Genomic DNA, 22,791 nt, shown 5'->3' with positions numbered 1-22,791 from the left:
AAATGACTTAAATGTCTGTGAAATATATACAATTTCGAGGATTACCATGTAACTCAAGAGAGATCTTAATCTAGTGTCACTTATCGATACCTGCCACCAGCGCACACATCGGGTTGACACCTCTAGTTTTTACACGTCGTTGATTTGGTCGGAGGTCTGGAAAATGGTCGTCCAAGAGGAGAATCCCAGTTCTGGGGAAAATGTGGAGAAAACTGAGACTGGGACAGGTGTTGCAGAGCCAGCAAAGATCTTTAAGGTTGAGAGTAAGTACGAAGCCCATTACAAACCCGGCCTGGATCTGTCCACAGCTATTGTGTACAATATGTTTAACCTAAAAAGATTGTATGCTAATGTACACTGAACTTTCACCTTAACTTGCAGTTTTGCACATGATCAAGGATGCACAGCAGCAGCATGGTCTCCGTCATGGCGACTTCCAACGGTATCGTGGCTACTGCACCCGTCGCATTCGTCGTCTCCGCAAGGCATTGAAATACCCGCAGGGCGACAAGCGACACTTCAAGCGACGCGATGTGACCATTACTCAGTTGACAGGCAAGAAGGCGGATGAACGCTACATTCATATCCCACTGATCAGTGCCGAACGGGCCTGGGCCTATGCCATGCAGCTGAAACAGGAGTCCAACACGGAACCGCGCAAACGTTTCCATTTGATCAGCAAGCTTCGAAGGGCGTGCTTCTATGCCTTGCAATTGCAGGAGTTGTGCAAAGTAATTAATAGTCTAAAATATGAAATTTTAATGGTAATCAATGTCTTTCTCTCAGACGGATGCCTTTGATGCCCGCACGAAGCTGGAGTGTGAGGCTTATGTAGCCTGGATGCACGGCAGCCTGCACTTCGAGTTGCAGCTGTGGCAGACAGCCGGTGAGCATTTAAAGCGTGCACAGGTCGTGTATGAGAACCTGGCCGCGGCCCTGCCAGACGATGAGCAAGAACTGTATCGGGCCAAGGTGAACGAGTTTACACCGAATCTGCGCTATTGCGCCTATAACATCAGCGGAGGAGCTAGTGGCGGCGATCTCGATGAGATACTAGAGCTGCGTGCCCAAGGCGTACTCGAGAACTTGGATGTGCTGGTCAGCCAGACGAAAACTGAGAGCAGCGAGGGACTGCAGACGATTGATTGGCGTGGCCGTAAAGTCACTGTGCGTCCGGAGAAGGTGCGTCTGTTCTTGCTCAGTGCCCAGGAGCTGGACAAGTCGTTGGCCAAGGCAAGCAAAATAGATGCCAAGATAGAGCTGATCGAGCGCATCCTAATGGACTGCAAGGACGCCATCCAGGCGGTGCGGGATGAGATCAAGCAGGATCCCAAGCTGCGTTCATTGACAACCGGGCAGACAGTCTCTGGCGTGCAGTATTTGCTGGCCTACTTGAGCTACATTCGTCATAGCCGGACACTGCAGCGTAATCTGTGCCTCGTGGAGCAGGTATGATTAAAAAACCGTCCAAAACACCATTTGTACGCCATTAACGAAAATTTGTCTCTTCAGGCCAAGCTCAATTTTGTCGATCCCAACCAGAAGTCGGAAGTTGTGGGCGATGGCAAACGCGTGCGATCACAGGATCTTGCCCGCCTCTACGAAATCATCTTGCAGAATGTCACCGAGATGCAGCAAATCAACGGCATGGAGGAGGATGCCAAGTATCAAAGTGAGGTAGAGAACCTGGCCATTACTTTCAAGGCCTTCCGCTGCTACTACATTGCTCTCACGCTGATCGATATGAAGAAGTGGAAGGAGGCAGTGGCGCTGTACGAGCGCGCCTCCAACTACGCCAACGAGGCGCTGAAGGGCAAAGCCTGTCCAGAGTTCCAGCAGCAGTTGGAACTTACAACGCTCGTGTCCATTATCGACGGCTGCAAGTTCTCTGCCCACGCGTATAGTGTGCTCGAGGACGACAATAGCGAGGCCGGTACTACCACAAAGGCGCAGAAAACAACGAAACCGCTCTATGAGCGTCTGTCACAATACAAGGAAGACCAATCGCTCCACACCAAGACCCCCAATGTGTTCAAGCTCACACCCGACATGGAGCCCATTCCGTGCAAGCCGCTCTTCTTCGATCTGGCTATGAATTACGTAGAGTTGCCCTCGCTGGAGGACAAACTGGAGCAAGAAGGCAAGAAGGGCGCCTCCATTACTGGCTTCGTCAAGGGATTCCTGGGCTGGGGCGGCGGCGGCGGCAACAAGTGAGGTAGCACCCAATGGCCCATTCTTCTGGAATTCCACTCATCAATGTTACACTTATAAAGAGTTCAGATACATGTCCAGGCGTACATTGATCCGCTGTTCTTTATAGGTTCTTTGTTTTGGCTTTTACCCACGCCCGGCTTTTGTATAGACGAAATATTAATTTTCAAGGAACCATTTTTTAAGTTAAAAATTGAAAAATTATTTGGTAATAAAGGAACCTACAACACAATCAGAAGTGGCCATTGGCGGCTCTTTATTGCGAACGCTAAACGCTATAATATATTATCCTAAGACTACATCACTATGAACACTCTTACATTGGTGGCCTCTGAGTCTGTAGATAGCCACGCTCGTAGAACTCCATCACCAGCTCCCTGATCCGCAAGTGGTACTCCGAGGTAAGCGTTTGGGTGCACTTAATCTCCTTGCCGGTTAGGTTCTGTTCGCTCATCACATCCAGATTGGGCAGGTTGTTCGGATCGAAGGTTACCGCTGGGAGTATCCACATTCCGATGGCCAAGCCATAGTGCACCTGACGCACGTACTCTGTGGTGAGTCGCTGCAACGAGAAGGTATCGCTTAGCTGGTCCAGCTGCTTCGCCGCCGGCGTGTGCTTGAGCTGTTGGTTCAGTTCCTTGGCCACGGCCTCCGCATACGCAGCTAACAGAGTGTCCGTGTGGTCATCCCTCAGACGTCTTCGCGTACTCGTATAGATAAAGTGGAGTATATCGAAGACGGGCGAAGTGCGGCGCATGGCCTGCAGGTCGAAGAAGATGACTTCATCGGGCTCTGAGCGGAACATGATGTTGTTCACCCACAGATCCCCGTGGCAGACCACACTGAATGGCGACTCTGCGGCCGCGTTTATATTCCGCTGCAGTTGCTCGAAGAGTTTCGGTCGTAGTCCTTCAATCAGGGATATGGGTGTGGTCAGACTTCCATCTGCATTGGAGGAACTGAGACTGTCCAAGGCCTGCTGCACAGAGGTGTCCAGTATGGTGGAATAGAACTCGGCCGCATCCTCGCAGTAAACAATTTCACTCATGTGCTCAACCTGAGCGGCGAATAATGCAGACTCCAGCTGCTGGGCAGCCAGGGAGGCGGCATGCATTTGTGCCAGTTTCTGAAAGGAGGCTCTTTAATTATTCGGCAGTCGAATGTAAGCTCTCACCTTCATCACCAGCAGGCAATGCTCTAGCTCTAGCCCATCCAATCGATCCTTCATTCGGTAGCCCAGTGCCTTAAGATCCTGCAGCACAATAATGGGCTCCCCGGTCTCGCTCTGGTCGTGGCTCTCGGCGATGTGGCACAGCGGAAACAGCGGCTGCTGGCTGTAGCGACGGAGCAGCGGCACCAGGTGCCGGTAGGCGTTTATCTCATTGCTGAAGGCCTCCTCGCAGCGGTATAGCTGCCGGCGTGACAGACTCGGTATCTGACGCTTCACAATAACCGTAACTAAAGAGCGGAGGAGGAGAAAACAAAGAGCAGAAAACGGCGTGAGAGAGCGAAACGGAACGGAACAGCTGACTTTTGTTTACACCGCATAGTAGAATTTATGAATGAAATGCCTCGCATACAAACACACACGCACACACACACACACACACTCCCTCTTCCTCTCTCTGGCACACCACTGAGAGAGAGAGCGTGTGCGTGCTGACCTTTAGCGAATCTATATTACGTATACGTATGGGTGCAAGTGCAATGCATTTAGAATGCGTGGAGCAAGGTCACTTCAATCGACGCCCAGCAAAGCAAACAAAAATAACTATGGAATGGACTATTTGATGCCCTCTGCAGCACACTTCTGTCCTTTTGAGTGAGAGGCATTTGGTTTACCCGCTTCACTGGTTATTGGCTGTTCCTGATCCTGGCTTATGGTCACCCGTTTTACCACGGACATGTAGTTGTCGCCACTGCTGCTGCCCGCACTGCACGCGATGTGGTCAATTCTAAAGGACACCAAATGGTTCTGGCTGAACAACTGCCGCAAATGCTCGACATTCTCCTCGTATTGATTGATGACGCTTATGTCCATGCCCATGCCCATGGTGACGGCCATTGCCATGCCGCCGCCATTCGAAGGTCCTGCTGCTGGTGGCACTGCAACTGCCATTGTGTCCATTTCGCTTGACTGATTGATTGGTAATGGCTGCTTTCTGTGGCTTTCAAGCTGCTGCCGAAATAAGTACCCGAATTCAGTTTCAGCCGCTGCAGCATTTTCTTGGGACCTGCTTAGACATGACATACATGCGAATTGAGGGCAGGTAACTTTTTTATTATTATTTTATAAAAAAGGTCAGCTGCCATCAATTTGATGCTGGTCTTCTTTTCAATAGTTTTGTTTTGGGTTACGGTTACGGGTACGGTTCTGCTCTGTAAGCACTTTTGTGCGAATTGCGTGCGAAAAGCAGCGACAGACACACCACCGCGCGTCGGACTGCACGGCGAACAACTGAATCAATCGGTGCTTTGCTTTGGTTTGGTTTATCCAACTGCAGTTCTCCGCACTGCAGTTTCTCACATTCTGACCGAGTGCATGGCGTCACCTGGCGGACGGCGGCCGCATATGAGCAGGCTCTGCTCTCTCCTTCTCTCCTTCTCTCTCTCTCGATTCTGTCAGTTCTCAATTGGAAATAGAAATTGCATTTAAAAGCCGGTAGACAGTATGTGGGAGGTGTGGTGGTGGCAAACCTGACTGGTGTGTGTTTACCCCTGTCGCGTTCAAGGTCACATCCGAGCAGCACTTTCACTTGGCGGAGTGGCGGGGTGGCGTGGTGGCGTGGTGGCGTGTACGTAATGTGCTGCCTGCTCAAAGCGGATGTTGCTCATACGCCGCATTGCCCGCCCCGATAGTCGTTTGCATTGGGACCCCCCGACCCGGCCACAAATGCGTGCACTTGAAATTACATTGGCCGTCCTTGACGAACACTGCGTGTGGGTCGAGGCAGTGTACGGATACTATGATGCACATATGAATAAATTCAAGGCATATTTTACTCATGGATAGGGTTTCTCATAAATGCTACATGCCCATCTCGATTCTGGTTAATCTTCAGTCACGTAGCCACAGACAAAGCCTAAAATAAAGTTCAAAGACCAAGCTCATTAACAGCAGACAATGCACGGCTGGGCTGGGTCGAGCAATTTGTTTATTTAATATGCAACTACAAAGAGGCTAAATGGCCATTAATTAAATATCAAATTTGCCACGGCCAATAAATAAGAAACCACACCACACCCTGAGATCCAAACGAAGCCCAGACAATGTAAATACCAAACCCCAAGTCAAGCCAAGATACGCACCTGAGATCGGGAAAGTTCAAGGCTGTCTCCACGATATATCCAGCCAAGCAATCAGTGCGCGCAGGCCAAAAACTCCGGGCTAATGCTTATGCTTCCGCCTTAACCGATCGGTTTAATAACCCCAAAAGCGTATAACCACAACACCCATAGAAAATTAGGGTCAAACATGTGCAGCCACCAGATTCCCATTCAGATTCGGATTTAGATTCAGAGTCAGACGCGGCATTAATTTCAGGGTCAATCACACTTTCAAAATCGCACATGCATAGTTTCGTTTTGGATTCTAAGTAAGCAAACCTGTCAATCACCCAAGTGAACATTGTAATCTTTGTACTCGAGTATCTCGTACTCGTACTCGTACTCGTACCTGTATACATATGTATCTCCTATGGCTGTGCGACTTTTTCCATGCGTAACCGCTGCCGGCAGGCAACGCAACGCGACCTTTTTTGGGGGGCATTTTATGGAGCATGAGAAACGGAGACAGACACCGATATCATTGCTTTTAATTGCTCGAGCACATTGCCTATCTACCTAGGCCTAGGTCACTAGCAATTGCACTCGATTCGAGAGCAATAGAGCTCTGCTCTCCCCCATTCCCATCCCCATCCCCATCCCCATCCGCCATAATCGGACCATAATTAATTTAATAAAATTTAAAGCAGCCCGCTGACAAACAAACAAAAACTTGACTCATTCTGGTGGCTCAGACATGACTTTGAGCGTGTTTTGGGCGCTCCGACTCGGAGCCGAACTTGAGTTCAACTCGTTTTTGTGGCATTCAACGGCAAGCGAATAAAAGTTCGCTGCCTCGTTATTCTATGATCAGTTTACAGTCTCCACTTCACCCAGACCCAGGTGTTCCAGTTTCAGTTTCCAGTTCAAGTGTTTCTCCCAGCCTAATCCTCAGCCAAATCCTCAATCAAATCCGAAACCGAATCCAAATCCAAATCCGAATCAATGTGAGTGCAGTGCGCGTGGGTGATGCGACCTGCGCAACCAAACGAATCGGTACAAAGAACCAAAAATGATACGATTACGATGGTAGTCCGTGGGATCTTAGCCTTGACTTTGGCTTGGACTCTAACTCTGAATATGTAAATGCATTTTTAAGATACAGTGGCTGCTCCGAAGGTGTACCCTATTACCTGTGTTGATTATTCATCAAGAATGTGGAACCATTTACCACGCTCGAGCATCTCAAGGATTATCTCTGTCTGTGCTGCCCAAAAACAAAGTATCTATTACGATTCCACTGCCCAATCCCTGAGCGCCCATCTCGAGATTTGATTGCTTTGTTCAATTTAAATTGGAACACACCGCGCTCGCTGACAATTAAAGCTCGCCATTCAGTTGGCTGCCAGTCTAATTCTTATCAATAAAAAAAGCCAGTTCCAGTTGCAAAAAGTTCATGGATTAGCAGCAACTGGAACGTTACGTTACAAGCCAAGATCTCTGGCTCTGAGCCGGAGCAGCAGCAGCAGCAACCCATTCCACCGGCCCCGCATATGCGATAATTGATTTTCCCGTACATAATTTATGACGCACGAAACTGACAGCCGACTTTTAGATTAAAAACTGCCACTGACCAGCGGCAATAAATCTATCCGTATTACTTTATTAGAACGTTAACAATAATGCCAACTCCTTCTGCTTCTCCTCCCCCTCATTCACATCCTTGTAGTCATCATGTTTACTGCCTGCCAAGTTGCGTTCTTCGCTGGATGCCTCGCTTTGGCTTTGAGCTGCGTACAGGCTCAGTTTTTCTACCATCAGGCATTGGGTCTGCCTTCGACACACTCGTTTGAGCCGGCAAATCCGTATCAGGGATATGCCACGGCCGATGCCCATCCCTCAGTGGTGCGCAACGCTCAATGGGAGTCGGAGCTTCCTGCCGAGCTGTCGAAGAGTGCGCGATTCTACAATGATCCTGTTGTAGCCGCCAATCTGGCCAAGGCGTCGCTCCTCACCACAAAGGAAATGGCTGTAGTGCATCGCGAGGCGGAGAAAATTCCACGGGATCAGGTCTATAAACTATTCAAAAACGCCGGCTGGCTGAGTCGCAGATAGAAATTAGAAGCAAAATCTGTTGAGAAGAATGGACTTCCATTTCCCACGTACCTTGTTGTATTTTTTTTTTTTGTGTAATTTGTATATTAGTTTGTAAATTGTTAATATATTGTACATGCATACATGCAGATTAAACATTCTTGTAATAAGATAGACAGTGGTCATTGAATCACGGCACAAAAAGCTCGGCTCCATTGCCCGGGAAGGTGGCAAACACAACCTCGTTGAAATCATTTGGCTGATGGCGCTCCAAGAGATGGGGCGGCAATTGAGCATAGTAGTCCCGCTTTAAAGCGTTTATATACTTTGCAGCATCTTCCTGGGAATCGCACATGGCCACAATGCAGCCACCCCAACTGAAAGAAAGGCAGGCCGGATTTGGTTAGGCTTTGAGGGATAGGAAAGGGCATGATGCTTTTACTCACCCGGCTCCTGTAACGCGAGCGCTGACATTCTGCTTTTCGGATATGGCAATCAGACGCTCGACATCTGGATGCGAGCATTCATAGAGCTCGCGCAGGCTCTCGTGAGATTGTCGCATGAGCAACCCCAACTGCTTGATATCTTCCTCGCTGGCATGTAGCGCCAACTGCTCACAAATCTTACGGAATTTAACCACGCGTCCAGATTCTGTGCGAATGCAACAAAATATACAATAATGAAAATGTTATATCTAGGTCCAGGTCCACTCACCCTGAATAACATGCAAGGCACGCTGGCGCAGTTTAAACTGCTGCATGTGCTGCGTGTTGGCCGTGAGGTACTTGGACTCCAGCTCCTGCTCTGTAATTCCCCATTCCTGGCAGATATCGGCTCGCGTATAAACCCATTTAGTCAGCTTCTCTTTAATAAAGCTCTCAAACGTCTCATTGTTCATGCCACAGGCCTCCTCCAGGTCAATGAATCGGATGATTTCCTGCCAATTGCTTAGATTTTTGTGCCTGGCCAGCCAACGCGTTGCAAGGCGGCACTCCACCACCCGCTCATTGTAGTCCGACGAGGCAGCCTTGTTCTTCTGCGCCAAACTGTTGGCCACCACAAAACACTTGCCTGCCGGCAGGATCACCGGGGTTCCATTGAGCTGTGGGTGAAATTCGATGTGATGGGCACAGCCTTCCCGGCCCAAGTAGGCAATGGCCTGGTCCATGCCCCCGCTATGGGTGCCAATGTACTGCTCACACTTAGCTGAAATGGACGCCAGCTCCTTGCGATCCAGCTTCATGCCCTGGACATGCGCTGTGGCCAGAACAGCAGAGCTGACCATGGCACTGGAACTTGATAGACCAGCAGCCAGAGGAACGTTTCCGTCGACTGCAATGCGCATTCCGATGGGACTAAATTTCTTCCTGCCAAGATGTTCTTCAATTCCTCTGACGCCACACATGAAGTATTTATACCATGCCGGGCCGCCAGGTAGTGGAAGTTCAACGCTAGAACGTAATCAGTCAGTCAGTAAGTCAGCTATTACTTTTGGGGAAAGGAAACAATTACCAACCTGAGGCTTTTCAAGTCACACTGAAAGTTCTGGAAATTGGCCTGGTCCAGATTGCGCAGCTGCAATTGATGCAGCTCTGTGGGATTACTTCCCACTGCCAGCACAATGCTTTGGGTAACGGCCATGGGAAGCACGGAGTAGCCGCAATAGTCCACATGCTCGCCTATGATGTTGACCCTGCGAAAGATACTGTCAGCTATAGGTACTGTTTAAATAAACGGAAGGACTCACCGTCCTGGCACACGAACAAAGAAATCCGGCTCTGCTCCAAACTGTTCCTTGAAAAAGGCGCCCAGTCTTTGCATGCGGCCATACATTTTTGCATCTGGCTGAAGCTTCTGTTGGGCAACGATCTCGATCCCGGGACCCAGAATGTCACCAGTTCCATTCCCATTGGCAGTCATGTTTACCTCTAACCGTAAACAGAAACAAACGTTTAATTATAACATTTTTTTTTTTTGTGTTGTTTTTCAGCTGTTTTGGTGCGTCGAACCGTAAACGTGTCGCAACCAACAGTCATAACTCGTTAAGCTGAAAACATAGTACAGCTATTTAAATGCTGATTAGAAACAATAAAACACAAAACCATCCACATTTACGTCAGGTTGGGGCAAAAAAAATACTAATCCGCCAATCTCACCTTATCAGAATGTCAAAACAGCCATTAACACACACACCGATTGCCTAACATACCGCTTATCAGTCGGGGAAGTGTTGTATCACTGTAAATGCATTTTATTGATGCAAATTGAACTTCTTAATTGAGAAAAACAAGCGGAAAGCCGGCATTTAAAAATGTAGAGAAATTGGGAGAGAGAGAAAGAGCGCGATAGATAGCAGCTGATATGCAATGGTTGCCAGGGTTTCATACTTACTTACCCAATATATTCTTATCGTTCTTTTTATAGGTCACAAACGCTCTTGAAGAAGCCTCTGGGCGTTATCAGGGGAGGAGTTTTAGTTTTTGGTGCGAACGCTACGGATTCCAACCAGTAACTGAGTGATTCCGGCCTGCACCGTTTCCGTTTTGTTTAGCCCGGGAATGGAATGTGTACGTGTGTGTAAGAGTCTGTATACTGAAATCAGCAACACAACTTGTTGAGAGTATTGTTTACATATTGTTAGCCGCTAACTAGGTTACGGCACTCTCCTGATATGTATACTTTTCTAGTTCTTTCAAACTTGTTATGCTATCAACCATGAACGATGCTAAACGTTTGTTTTTGAGTGTTCCTTCAGCTGATAAGATGATCATTCAAAATGAGAAATCGTTAAAGTTTTGGCACTGCAGATATTATTGTGCTATCAAGGAAGTGCCACCACCAGAGATCAGCTGTCGCGATTTATCGAAGCACTGCCATCTCAATTGCGGAACAAAACACAGTAATCTATTAGATATCTGGGGGAGATTTTCCCGTGGACATCCGTTTTGAAGACCGGCGGCGCCCTTTGCTGCAGTTGTGGCTCATTACTCCTCCCTGCCTGAGCTCAGAGGTGCTCTACACGGACTGTTCATCAACAAGTAAGTGGCACAAGAGCAAATCGCTGAAACTGGTCTGGAAACTGGGACCCGCACTGGCTACCGGCAACACCATTGTCCTAAAGCCAGCCGAGCAGTCAATGTAATGCCTGGTTTCGGTGGAGCTGGCGCTGCCCTGGCTAATCACGCAGATGTCGCCAAGTATGTACGTGCCCTGCATCCCCCCCAGCTACGACAGACTGCCCGAATGTGCCGCCGCCGGTGTCCGGCAAGAATATCCGTGCCCAGCTGAAGCTCTCTCTCCTATTCTAAAACGTTGCCTCTTTTAGCTTCCTGGGCGAACTCGCAGAAGCTTCGCAACATTGCCGTGTATGCCATGAAGGTGTCGGCTCTTCTGGACAGATGTCGACAGCCATCAGGCCATCGTTCGGGCCCGAATCGAAGGCAATGAGCGTGCTGGAAGGAGTCACGGTGCTGGACCTGGAAAAACAGTCCGATATGATCTACTATTCCCATGGCAAGCGATTCGATGGAAAGAACAAGTAAGCAATGACTATGGGCTGTAATGGCTATGAGGCTATGACCTGATCCTGTAATCCCCTGCTCCCTCTCCACAGGATAGCCCTTTTTTCATGCACATATCGCAGGTGAACAACATTGCCGCCTAGGGGGGATTTGTGTACTGGCTGGACGACAAGACCGGACTGGAGCGGATCACTGTCAACGGAGAGCGTCGTTGCGCGGAGCTGCAGCGTCTGTCGCAGTTCACCGACATCAGTGCCGTGTGGACACCGGATGTGAAAGTGCTGCGCATCACACGTGTCTAAACAGTCGCAGTGATGTCACTGATTTGTTTGGCTCAAAGAGTATCTTCATATTAAATTAACGAAATATACAAAGGCCTATACACGCATCATTTCTTCAAAAACCAGCAACACTGCGACTGTTTTTTTGTTGAACTATTTTGTTTAAGCCTTGTTTTAGTCAAAATACAATAAAAGCTAGAACTAAAAACTAACCAATCTTGAAAAAACTTTATTCATCAACGGCCTAAAATTATGTGGGCAGAACTAAGGATTTTAGTTAGCCAGAACTCTTCAACGGAATCTAGAATAAGCCAGTTAAGTAAAAAATTGATTCCTAAATCGTATAAAATTATGTGGGCATGGCAAAATGTTTCATCTAGCTAATAATATCCGACGGAATATCAAAGTTTAACAATAGGAACGACTATCCTCGTTTTTTTTGTTTGCCCATTTTCGCTAAAACCTCTTTTTACGCAAAATGCTATAAAAGTAAGTGTCTAAAATAAACCAGTTTAATAGAAAATAGGTTCATTAATTGGACAAAATTACGTAGGCAGGGCGGAAGATGCTATCTATCTAGTAATAAACGCCGGAATATCAAGAACCAGGAATATGTATAATAGACGGTATATTTTTTAAATAAGAAGGTATATTTTGGTATATTTCTGAGGGTCGGACGGTATATTTTAACGATAAATCCGCGGTCACACTGAGCTCTAGTCCATTGACGGCTTTGTTATTGTTTATGTTTTTGGCTGAAAAATGGCCACGAAGCTAAATGTGAACATCCGCGTAATGCTGAACAACTGCGAGGAGCTAGCCAAGAACGAGGCTAACTTCTGGCGCCTGCAAAAGTTCATCAAAGCGCTGGACATAATGGTCGCCGAGCTGCAAGACATGGACGACTCACGGAGTGCGCGCAGGATCTCCGGGTACAAAGAGCGCCTCCAGGCCCTCAAGCTGACCACCGGCTACACGGAAAGTACGAAAATCCAAACGAACGAGGTCGAGGCTGCGGAAGTATCCCTGAAGGAGATGCGGCAGATCGAGAGCACGAAGAACTACAACCACATGCGAAAGGATCTACTGGAGGGTGAGACGATTGCCAAACCAGCCACCAGACCACAGCCATCACTAGCTTAATTCCCCCGTTTTTAATAGTAGATGGCGACGCCCTACGGCGACGACGTGGCGTTGCCGAGGACGCCGGCGGCAGTGGCAGTCCCAGCGGCAGCTCCAATAGTCCGGCCACCGAAGGCGACAACTTGAACGAGGCTGTCAAGTATTACAATCAGAAGCAGGAGAAAATTACAGAGCACATGCTCTCGCTGACGCGCAACCTCAAGGAGCAGACGATGACGGCCAATCGCATTATAAAACGTGACACCGAATTGGTGACCAAATCCTCTGGCATGGCAGATCGCAACATCAATTCGCTCGGCAAGGAGGTCGAGACCCTAGAGCAGCACTCGCGCAGTGCCTACAAATGCTGGGCCTGGATGCTGTTTGTCTTTGTGTTCTGTACATTTGTAGGTGGGTCATTGATTAATGGAAAGTGCAAGCTTGGATCCATCACTAATCTGCCGGTTTATACCTCTCATTCCAGGCATGGTGTTTTTCATGAAAATCATGAAGAAAAAGAAAACGTAGACTACGGTCTCCAAATAAACCTAAAGTCTCAAGAAGCTTCATGTCTTTCTATATATCAATCCGAAAAAAGCTTTAGTTCATTCTGTTCCCCGAGCTCTTCAAGAGTTCAAAAGGTTATCAAAAGCTCAGCAAATGTTACCCCCAAATGGTTTAAACAGACAAACATTAAACGATCGAAAGCCGCCAAGCGATGTATTTATAGTTTATGTACAAGCGAAAGCATTGAGATTACGGTTTGAGCATTCATTTCATCAGCATGGGGATCCGTGGTTTTCCTTACTACTCTGCGGCTATCAGCTCGGTAATGTCGCACTTGGTTATTAGCTGCAGCAGGGAGCCCGTCTTGGGGCGCTCCTGGGCTTGGGTCCAGTTTAAGAACAGACCAGCCACCTCCTTGAGGGGTGTCCAAGTGCTAAAGTCTGCGTCTGGCATCCATTTGCGGTTCATGGGCGTGTCTAAGGTCACAGGGAGAATGGAGACGACCAGGGAGCCGCTTGGCAGACCAGAATTCGAGCCAGCAAGCGAACGTGTCAGCTGATGGACAGCCGCCTTGGCCATGCCGTAGCCAATCATTCCAGGAGTGCCCTCCAATGCAGGCTTGGCCCCGGTAAGGGCCAAGAGCCCGCCCTCCTTCAAATGCTGAGCGGCAACGGCCGCCGAGATGCTCGATGTCCACACGCTCTGCTTCCACATGAGATCGGCGTTCTTGGCCAGATCCTTCTTGGCATTGCCGCCAGCCCAGCCACCGGCCACGCAGATCACGGCATCCAGCTTCTCCCCAGCGATTGCTTCTCCCACTTTACCCACCACAGTGGCCTCCTGCTCCGACCAGCTGCCATCGCGTGGCACCACAATGCTCACGTCGGCCTTGTCGTTTTCGCTCAAGTCAATGCTGCCGACCCACTGGGAGTCACATGCCGAAGGTTGTCCGAGAAACAATGAAACAATTAAAACTCGTCGATTGCAGGTGAAAGGTTTGCCTTTGGGCAGCGGATACTCACGTAGTTGTTGGCTTTGAAGTGTTCAACACATGCGGAGCCCAGTGCCCCCTTGCCACCATAGATGACGACTCGGCCTGCGGACATGATGCGTGCTGCCAGTTTTACGGTTCAAATGAACTGATCGGGGATAAAAATCAAAACCGAACTTGGGCTCAGGCTCGGCTGGGGTCTTATCTATGACTCAAAGCAGCTGGGGTTTTTGAACGCGCGCAAGGTGGAGACCAGTTCTACCGGTAGTGGGAATTTATTGGAGTCGACAACACACACACACACTTGGACAGAAGCGTACGCATACACAGGGGGGCGACGCAGGCGTAGCGGCTCTTTCAGTTCCAATCTCAATGTAGTACAATTTAATGCTAGGGCAATTTATTTAATTTTTGCCTAATTCGCCAATCGGTTTGATTAAAAAAAAACGCTGAAAAATGTGTCTGCGCCAGTCTGAGAAAATACGTCACAAACTTCAAAATATACCGTAAATATACTGACGAATTATTTGTATTCAAGTTCCATCATATTCCATCGTTTCTGATATTCGGTTGAATATCACCAGCTAGTTAAGACCCTCAGCTCTGAGCTCATTATTTTATCCGATTATTACATTAATTTCCTAAAAGATTGGTCAACTTTCAGCTCTCATCTTTACTGGATTGTTTATAAAACAAGGTTTCAGCAAAACCGGTCAACAAAAATTTCTACTAAATTAATTTCCCTACATGTAACTACGCGCTAACTACACATTTGCTACATATGAACTACATTTACAAGTAATTACCAAAGGCGACACCTGAAGGGGAAATGTGTACGTTTCAAAATTTTTTGCCCGTTTCCTTTTCATATAAGCCCCATGGAAGCGCCAGTGTGAAAAACCTCTGAATCCCGACCCGGGATTCGATGCTGATCGCGAATTAGTATTCGATGCGTCCTGGGACTTGGCTCTTAGTGGTGTTTATGCACGGTTTCTACATTGGTGCATTGCTCAAGAGGGTAAGTTCATTACGTGTCTTAAAATATACTGGAAAATACAAGGAAATATTAAGACAAATTTAAAAATTGCGAGGTGTGTGAGCTAGACGTGGTGGCAAGAAAATAAGAAAATCCGATAAAGTAAACGGTCTGACCCTCAGAAATATACCGAAATATACCGTCCCATTTTAAAAATATACCGTAAATATACTGTCGAATTGAAGTTCTCTTAGACATATTCTCCGTTTTTGATATTCCAGGGAATATTACTAGCTAGATAGAATCCTCAGCCGTGCCCACGTAATTTTATCCGATTAATGAATCAATTTTTTACTTTTAAATACTTCCTTTTATGGACTTTGCCTAAGAAAAGGTCAAACAAAAAACGTAAAACGTTCCTATTGCTCAATTTAGATATTCCGTAGTATAATTCTGGCTAACTAAAATCTTCGACCCTGCCCACATAGTTTTATCCCATTGATGTATATATTTTCTACAAGATTAAATACTTTTAAGTACTCCCATTTACGGTATTTTGACTAAAACAAGGTTTAAACAAAAAGTTCAACAAGAAAACAGTGGCAACGTAAGTTGAATGTCATTTCTTACTTGTTGCTTGTCAACCGGAGTATGGACCTTTGTATACCCTGTCTCGTTAATTTTATATAATGATACTATTTTTCAAACTTTTTTAAAACGTAATTAATAAATACATTTTCTTAAATTGATATGTTTTAGATTATAGAGCCTGGGACGAAAGCAAAAATCGCGTCGTTTCCGTTTGCTGTATTTAGATCCAACCAAATGAAAAAATAAGTTTATATGGATATATGATATGTTATATACAGTCAAATACATATTAAAACTAACTTATCAATACCAATTTTAATACTAGTCCTGGGCTCCGTTGAACTGACCACATGGCAAGTACCCAATCATCAGCATATGTCGATTCAAATATAGTAATTAAAGCACCTAATTTAAAAATATGGAATTAGTCTTGTTGCCTATCGATTCAAAGAGAGCCTTAACCGATTCGAAGAGAGCGAGAGCCAAAAACTCTAAATCAGGACCTCATTGAGCGCGCCAATAGAACATTTTTGGAATTGCATATATCGCTTAATATGCCATGTTTTGCCACACAAATCAGCCTTTTTTCTTTAAAAAAATTGGCCTTTTGAAAAGGTAACTTCTCTTCACTTTCAGAGTATACAAATATAAAGGTAAGCAAATTTAATTGAAGGGACATAATTGTGACAGCATATATACCACATATGTGGTTTTCGGTCAGAGTGATGATTAATACTACCATCGGCCACACCTAATATAGTTATACCTTGCGTTCACATGCACACAATTGTCCCAAAGAGCGTGTGAGAGAGCGCGTGAGAGAGGGTGGAAAACATAATAGGCCCCCGCGCGATAGTCGTACCTTTTGAAAAATTCTACCATGCTTATAATATACTATACTAGACTTTCCACCGAATTTCCACCAGAATAATACCAATACAAAGTTCCACAGACAGAAGCTATATTGCAGAGCCGCTTTAGTACGAAGCCCCAGCTGTGTTACATCACTGCACTACAAAAACGTTAAGTTATTTGGGAGTAGAGAAGTTTTGCGCGGAAAATCGTAGCGTGTTGTGTTGTTTGAGGTCGATCGGTTTTTCTTTCCTATAGTTTGCTTGCCTGCGCCGCCGCCTGCCTTGCTCTGCCGCCGGACTGTCACAACACATGTTTGTGCCGTGCCACACACAATACACAATACAGAGAAAAACACAAACAGAGTAGTCGGCGCGTTAGTTTTTCCATTTCCACTTGGAGCGGGGGCCCGTCTCAGTCTCATTCTAGTTGTGATTTGTAGGAAGTAAGTTCTCTAGTGAAAAAGTAGTCAAATAAAATATATAATAATTCGAAACGAATATCGGGACAACACAAATAATACAACAATAAACGAAAACACCACCAGAGTAGTAGTGGAACAAACCCGCGAATCGTCCGTTAAATCAACGTACCGTCGCGATTGAGTAACCGTACGAGTAATTTAACGCAACATAATGTGTAATGTGTGTGAGCAACCACAACAATAAAAGTCAAAAATATATTCGGACGCGGGGAAGGACGCAGCGGCCACTAAATAACGGTAAGTGTGTGAAGAGGGGTAAACAGATGGGGTAAATGTCACTGCGTGGAAAACTCAGAAATTCCAGGCGAAAATTCTCAACTCGTTTTCCTTCCTTCCCTCTGTATCTCTCTTTCTCTCACACTCTCTCTCTCTCTTCGTGTGTGTGTTCATTTAAGCGGAAAACGTGTATTCTTAAGAAAACCAGAAAATCGAAGCCCGGAATTGGGTCACTATGTCAAACGCGCTCCAACTCTGTTTCTGGCTTAGAGTCTGGCTAACTCCCTGGTCTCTGGTCTGGCTAAAACGTGTTTCATGTTCAGTCAATTTGTTCTTTTTATCTAGTCGCAGCTGCGCCGCTGCCGCTGTGGCTGCCGTTGCCTTAAGTGCTGCTCTTTTGGCCGTCAACACTTGACGCTAGGCGGCCTAAACAGCATCGCCTACCAAATGCCTAAAAAAGCGGGTGTGAATGTGTGTGTTTGTGTGTGAACGAGAGAGAAGGAGAACCGTTTGTCTGATTGTCACCCGCGCGAATGGCTTAAGAGTACCCTGTAATTGAGTGGGATATACGTACATATATATATATGTGAAAGATAACTTATATTTAAAAAATTTTTGACAAGAAATGAAAGGGGGAAATATACACATGAAATATTTTTCGACTAACATCTTTGTTAAAGATCACTAATAAGTATCGGCAAGCCGTCACTGCCCAACGTTTTCTCAAATAGTCGTCCGCTCTCTCGCTGAACATTCGCTCTCCCTCTCTCTTGCATTTTCGGGCACTCACTCGCTTCACTTGATCTTGCACTCTGTCGACGGCGACGCGACTGCATTGGAAGCAGCAGCGACTGCGCTGTCACGCTTTTACCTTGAGCACGCCTGCACTTGTCGCAGCGCTCTCTGCTGTCCGCTGTCCGCTATCCGCTCGCCCCCCTACCACCTCTGCAGTTTGCTCGTTATTTGAATTTTGAAATTCTGAATAAAGCCGAAATTGGAGCCAACCGCCTTTCGAAACTGTTAGCCAGACGGAATGGTTGGTTAGCTTTTATTTTGGTTTTTCTTCTCTCCTTTTTGATGTTTGCCAATAAAATTATTACGACTTGGCCTGGCCGACTGCTAATGCGTTTTGAGGTCACACCAGTTCCGCTGCCTGCCCCTCGTCCCATCCATCCATCCACCGGGCGGACGAACGGGTGACCCAATAAAAAGATGTTTCGTGAGCGATGGATGCGATGGATGGGCGAACGTGTGTGCGCGCCTCCCGCTTACATTTCTCGGTCCATTTAACATGTGTCCGTTTTGGCTATTTCTGATTTGATTTATTTCAAAGTTATTTATTATACAACCAGGCCCAAAGCAAAACAAACAGCGTTAACAGAGAGCGACAGAGATAGAAGGAGAGAGAGAGAGAGGCAGCATGACAGCTGGTGCTCATGCTCCAACAGGATACGGTTACGGATACGGATACGGACCGGGGGATAGGGATAGGGATAACAACACGGGAGAGGAGAGGAGCCATTATAGGTTGCTGGTTTACTAGTTAACGAGGCCCCACGCACATGGCCCATACAACGGAGAGTGAGAGAGAGAGTGAGTGAGTCCGCGAGAGAGAGGGTATTTAGAGAGAGCGCTGTGCAGGCGGGGGGCAGAGCAGGCACTGACACTGACAGTGGAGCAGGCAGCGTACCTTCGTCACCTTCATCATGTGGTCTTCGTGCCTGTATAAGAGCAATAAATAATGCACACGACGAGCACCTAAGAGAGAGAGAGCGAGAGCGAGAGATAGGAAAGAGTGAAAGAGAAAGTCGGCCACAGTCGGAGGAAAAGAGCGAGACGATTGAGAGAGAGTCGTGCGGGTGGCCTCTTTGGGGGGTGTGTGTTTGATTTTTGCACTTAAGAGCGCAAAAAGTGGCTTTGATTTTCGGCTATGCCCTATTACCGGGGTTTGGGGTCGCACGCCTGTGGGAATTGATTAGATGGCCCCCAAAGGGAGGCCGTAATGAAGAGTCATTTAATTGTTAACTGTAGAATGAGTGGTTATGGGTTAGCAGATATACTCTCCCTCTTTTTTCCTCTATCACAAATAGAGTAAAAGTTATCCAAGGGGTGGAGGAGGATGGTTCTTTGGAAGGACGTTTCCCTTATTCGGACCTGTGGTAACCTTGGGCTTCCTTACACTTCAAGATGTGTGTAACTCATATTTGGAACAATTGCTATGGTTATTGACTACCTAAATACTAAAAATCATTCAAATCTAATAATAATTCCCAGAAATAAGCATATACATACATATGTATGTAGTTCTCTGACGACTATGCTTGTAGCATTCTGTCTCGTTAATCCTTAAGTTTATCATCTCCCTCTTGGACGGAGATCCCTTGATTATTTTCCTTTAAAAGAGTATTCCGCCATTTTCTACAAGTTTGTCCGATTTCTTTCTCTTACATTGTTGTTGGTGGGTGGAGGTTGGCTTCCGACTGCGTGGGAGTTCGCCCCCAATTTGCATTATCCCCTCTCTCAGTCTCTCTCCCGCTCTCCCGCAAAACTCTCTATCTCTCTAGTCTGCTCTTTCTCTCCCAGTCTGTCTCTCTTTGGATCCCTAGTACATATATAGCACGAATTCCAATTGAGGATAGGGATGCGAAGGCTAGCGTTAACCTATATAATTTTTTTGGTTCCGCTTCGAACCACCTCCTCTCCCTCCCACCCCCACTCGCCAGTGGAACCTACCCCTGCTTTCTGCTGATTTTTCTGCTTTTTGGCAGTTGAAGGTTCTTTTTTTTATACTTTAAAGAATTTTTTGTTGGTTTTTCTTATATTTTTGTTCTGTGTGTGTTTTCGTGTGTTTTTTTCTGAGGCGTCGACAAACCGGTGACGGCGAAGGGGACGGAGACAGAGACGCAGCAGTGATGCCGACTCTGTCGTTGACGTTGAAGTAGAAGCTGACAGCGACTGAGAGCCGAGGAAAATTTTGTGTCGACGAGAGATGATTTTGGATTTGATTTTGGATTTGATTTGCATTTTTGGATTTTCTTCATGGTTTTGGATTTGGACTGTGGTGATTGCATTCATGCAACCAATTGCTTTTAGATTTGCTTTTGCCCACGTTTGTCTACTGCTTTTGGCATTGCTTGCCTTTTGATTTTTACTTTTGTTGTTGTCTTTTGCCTTTTGCTTTTGGGTTTGGTTTTAATGTTAAGTATACGCCTCAGTGAACCCAATTTAATTATCATGATTGTTTCTCTCTATCGCTGTCGCTGATGATTCTGCTTCTGCTGCTGCTGCTGCTGCTTTTGATGGAATTTAAATTTTCCAACTCCACAAACAGAGAAAAGCACAAGCACACACACACACACACGAACGAGCACAGAGAGGGAGAGCGAGAGAGAGAAAGAGAGACCGATTTTCCAACGTGTTTTTCATCTTTTTTGTTGTTGTATTATTTTCTGATTATGTAAGTGGAAACGTAGAGCGCTGATAAAAGCGATGGCTGGCTGACGGACTGACGGGCCCGGCCCGAGTCTCTGGCTATAATTACGAGCTTTAGATTCGCCCTTCGCCCATTTTTTATCAGTGGCTGGCTTTATTTATGCGTCCTCCCACAATGAAAAAAGAGCGGGAGGTGTTGGTGGGTTAGGGGTGGGGGTGGGGGATTGGGGATTGGGGTTTGGGTGCTTGATAGACAACAATTGAGCATTTGAAGTGCAGCCTAGCGCAAAGCGAGAGCAGAGGAGCAGTGCAGAGGGCAGAGAGGAGAAAGAGAACAACTGTGAGGGGAAGGCTGTTATTGTTGTTGTTGTAGCCAAAAACCCAAAACGAAAAGCAATTAAATGGCCATGGATCATTGCACAATAAGTAAAGAATCAACGAAAATGAAAATGGGGAAAAAAAGAAAAACTTACTCGCTCTCACACACACACACGCAACAATAGGCATATGATGAAAGAGTGGGAGTGGGAGCGGGTGCGGGTGCGGGTACTGGAGTGAGAGTGGGAGCAGTGGCAGTCAAAACATAACTGTATTTGCTTGGCCAGGCATATAGCCATTGTTGTAGCCGCCTCTGTCGCCGTCAGCGTCGCTGCCGCTTGTCTCTTTGCACACACACCGCTTTCGGACACTTTCATATGAGAAAGAGAATGTGTGACAATAGAAGTTGCACGGCTTGCTGGTTGACGACGGAAGCTTCTTACGAAATCCGAAAACTTTATAGCCATACGAGAGCCACTTATAATACTAATTCTCGTAACTGTAATTGGTTGGCAGACAATAAGTACAGCTGTAGAACACACAGCTTATTGTTTCTCTATGAGCAAAACACAATTAACATTAGTTAGAGCCAGAGACTAGTGTTGAACGGGACTGCTTCTCAAAATAATGCACTGCTTCACCCTTGAACTGCTTGTTCAGTGGAACGAGTATGATAAGCCCTTGCGGATCGATCTTTCCTTGGCCCTTCTTCTTCCGTTGCTTCTTTTGCTTGTCTGCACTACAAAATCCAGTGGAAACTTTAGAAGCCCCGAGCTTCTGCCTCAGTGGTTCCTCAATCATGTACATACATACATAGGATACATATTTGATGTATGTATGTACGCATATGTATATGTATATAGGTGAAAGCTATACAATAGTTTTGTAATCTATGGAGGGGATTACATTTTGATAGATTTCTTTTTAAGGTATCAAAACACTGCAATTAACTGTCGATCTAATTATTTATTTTTCATTTATTTTCCCGTTTCATTTATTTATTTTTTGTTCTTATATAAAATACGAATGCGAATGCATAAAGAATCTCTCGAAATTGCAAGCAGATAATCATAGCCGTTTATCGTTTACCGTTTACCGTTCGGTATTGGAGCACACTCTACGTGCCAGCTGCGTCGCTGATGCGTCGTCGTCGTCGTCGACAACTCTAATCGCACCACCCACCCCCTCCCTCACACAGACACACCTCTATATCTCCCTTTTCCCCCTATTCCACCCACTTGTGGGAGAAGCAGTGCCTGTTTAATAAATAGGCCAAATATGTAATATTGCTAAAATGTGTTTATTGTAATCTCTTTCACACACACACGCACACACACAAACACGCACACGCACACGCACACGCACACCCACTAATATACACAAACGCACGTGCACTGATGTGCAGTGCATCCCTTGGCCGCGCTCAAAGAGCAAGCGCAACCGAAAGAGAGAGCGCAGCACATGTTTTGCTCTCTCTTTTCCTCAGCTGACGCTGACTACGCTGCTCTCTGCTCTGCTCGGGCTCTGCTGTGGCTCTGCTGTGGCTCTGCTTTACCTCTGTTGTGGCTCTGCTACTGCTCTCGGGTCTTTTTTGGGCCCCCAAGTGGGGCGACGCTCGCTGGCCGCCGCTGAGTCGTTGTTCTATCGTCGTTGTGATTGCAACACTTTTCGATTTCACTTTGGCATTCTCCGTGTTCTCCTCCATTCAACGTTCAACGTTCGCCGTGTGCTGCCCGTGCTTTCGGTTCTCCGTTCCGTTTGTCGTCGTCAACGTCGGGTGTTCTCTGCTCTGCCTGCTATTGCTACTCGGCCAAAAAAAGCGTCAGTCGCTGTCGCTTCGCGCGTTGAAAGATTTTCACGTTTTTTTTCTTGTGTTGAACAACAAATAAATTTAATACAAAAAAAAAAACAACAACAAAAAGTTCTACATT

At 46.5% G+C, this 22,791-nt stretch overlaps 6 protein-coding genes across 9 annotated transcripts; 3 read left to right on the top strand and 3 right to left on the bottom strand.

Annotated features, from left to right (window-relative positions):
• Positions 1-138: 138 nt before the first annotated feature.
• On the top strand, positions 139-2,443 carry LOC6602997 (signal recognition particle subunit SRP68). Its single transcript, XM_026993669.1, has 4 exons — positions 139-263; positions 382-731; positions 787-1,449; positions 1,513-2,443. The coding sequence occupies exons 1-4, from the start codon at positions 164-166 to the stop codon at positions 2,212-2,214; spliced, it is 1,815 nt and encodes a 604-aa protein (XP_026849470.1). The 5' UTR covers positions 139-163; the 3' UTR covers positions 2,215-2,443.
• On the bottom strand, positions 2,444-4,645 carry LOC6602998. 2 transcript variants are annotated; one of them, XM_002027989.2, is made up of 3 exons: positions 4,054-4,645; positions 3,386-3,669; positions 2,444-3,337 (listed from the first exon to the last, which is right to left on the bottom strand). In XM_002027989.2, the coding sequence occupies exons 1-3, from the start codon at positions 4,460-4,462 to the stop codon at positions 2,528-2,530; spliced, it is 1,503 nt and encodes a 500-aa protein (XP_002028025.2). In that variant the 5' UTR covers positions 4,463-4,645; the 3' UTR covers positions 2,444-2,527. The 2 variants fall into 2 exon arrangements, with proteins under 2 accessions (XP_002028025.2, XP_026849471.1); XM_026993670.1 differs by having other exon boundaries at positions 4,407-4,645.
• A 1,745-nt stretch (positions 4,646-6,390) lies between these two features.
• On the top strand, positions 6,391-7,620 carry LOC6602999. The gene is made up of 2 exons (XM_002027990.2): positions 6,391-6,482; positions 7,205-7,620. Exon 2 carries the CDS (start codon positions 7,210-7,212, stop codon positions 7,588-7,590), a length of 381 nt encoding a protein of 126 aa, XP_002028026.1. The 5' UTR covers positions 6,391-6,482; positions 7,205-7,209; the 3' UTR covers positions 7,591-7,620.
• Positions 7,621-7,676: 56 nt separating this feature from the next.
• Positions 7,677-10,094, bottom strand: LOC6603000 (N-acetylgalactosamine kinase). Of its 2 annotated transcripts, none has more exons than XM_002027991.2 (6): positions 9,965-10,094; positions 9,317-9,497; positions 9,086-9,262; positions 8,284-9,020; positions 8,016-8,220; positions 7,677-7,946 (listed from the first exon to the last, which is right to left on the bottom strand). In XM_002027991.2, the coding sequence occupies exons 2-6, from the start codon at positions 9,487-9,489 to the stop codon at positions 7,760-7,762; spliced, it is 1,479 nt and encodes a 492-aa protein (XP_002028027.1). In that variant the 5' UTR covers positions 9,490-9,497; positions 9,965-10,094; the 3' UTR covers positions 7,677-7,759. The 2 variants fall into 2 exon arrangements, with proteins under 2 accessions (XP_002028027.1, XP_026849497.1); XM_026993696.1 differs by lacking the exon at positions 9,965-10,094 and adding an exon at positions 9,726-9,807.
• A 2,008-nt stretch (positions 10,095-12,102) lies between these two features.
• Positions 12,103-13,205, top strand: LOC6603002 (vesicle transport protein USE1). Of its 2 annotated transcripts, none has more exons than XM_002027993.2 (3): positions 12,103-12,464; positions 12,536-12,904; positions 12,978-13,205. In XM_002027993.2, the coding sequence occupies exons 1-3, from the start codon at positions 12,134-12,136 to the stop codon at positions 13,019-13,021; spliced, it is 744 nt and encodes a 247-aa protein (XP_002028029.1). In that variant the 5' UTR covers positions 12,103-12,133; the 3' UTR covers positions 13,022-13,205. The 2 variants fall into 2 exon arrangements, with proteins under 2 accessions (XP_002028029.1, XP_026849443.1); XM_026993642.1 differs by having other exon boundaries at positions 12,533-12,904.
• LOC6603003 (dihydropteridine reductase) lies at positions 13,187-14,400 on the bottom strand. Its single transcript, XM_002027994.2, has 2 exons — positions 14,023-14,400; positions 13,187-13,924 (listed from the first exon to the last, which is right to left on the bottom strand). Exons 1-2 carry the CDS (start codon positions 14,104-14,106, stop codon positions 13,301-13,303), a joined length of 708 nt encoding a protein of 235 aa, XP_002028030.1. The 5' UTR covers positions 14,107-14,400; the 3' UTR covers positions 13,187-13,300.
• Between the last annotated feature and the right edge of the window lie 8,391 nt (positions 14,401-22,791).

Source organism: Drosophila persimilis, unplaced genomic scaffold, assembly GCF_003286085.1.
Source record: "Drosophila persimilis strain 14011-0111.01,24,50 unplaced genomic scaffold, DperRS2 tig00000868-arrow-arrow-pilon, whole genome shotgun sequence".
Taxonomy (NCBI): Eukaryota; Metazoa; Arthropoda; class Insecta; order Diptera; family Drosophilidae; genus Drosophila; species Drosophila persimilis.
Note: the sequence above shows the minus strand (reverse complement) of the source record. Positions and strands in the feature narration are given on the sequence as shown.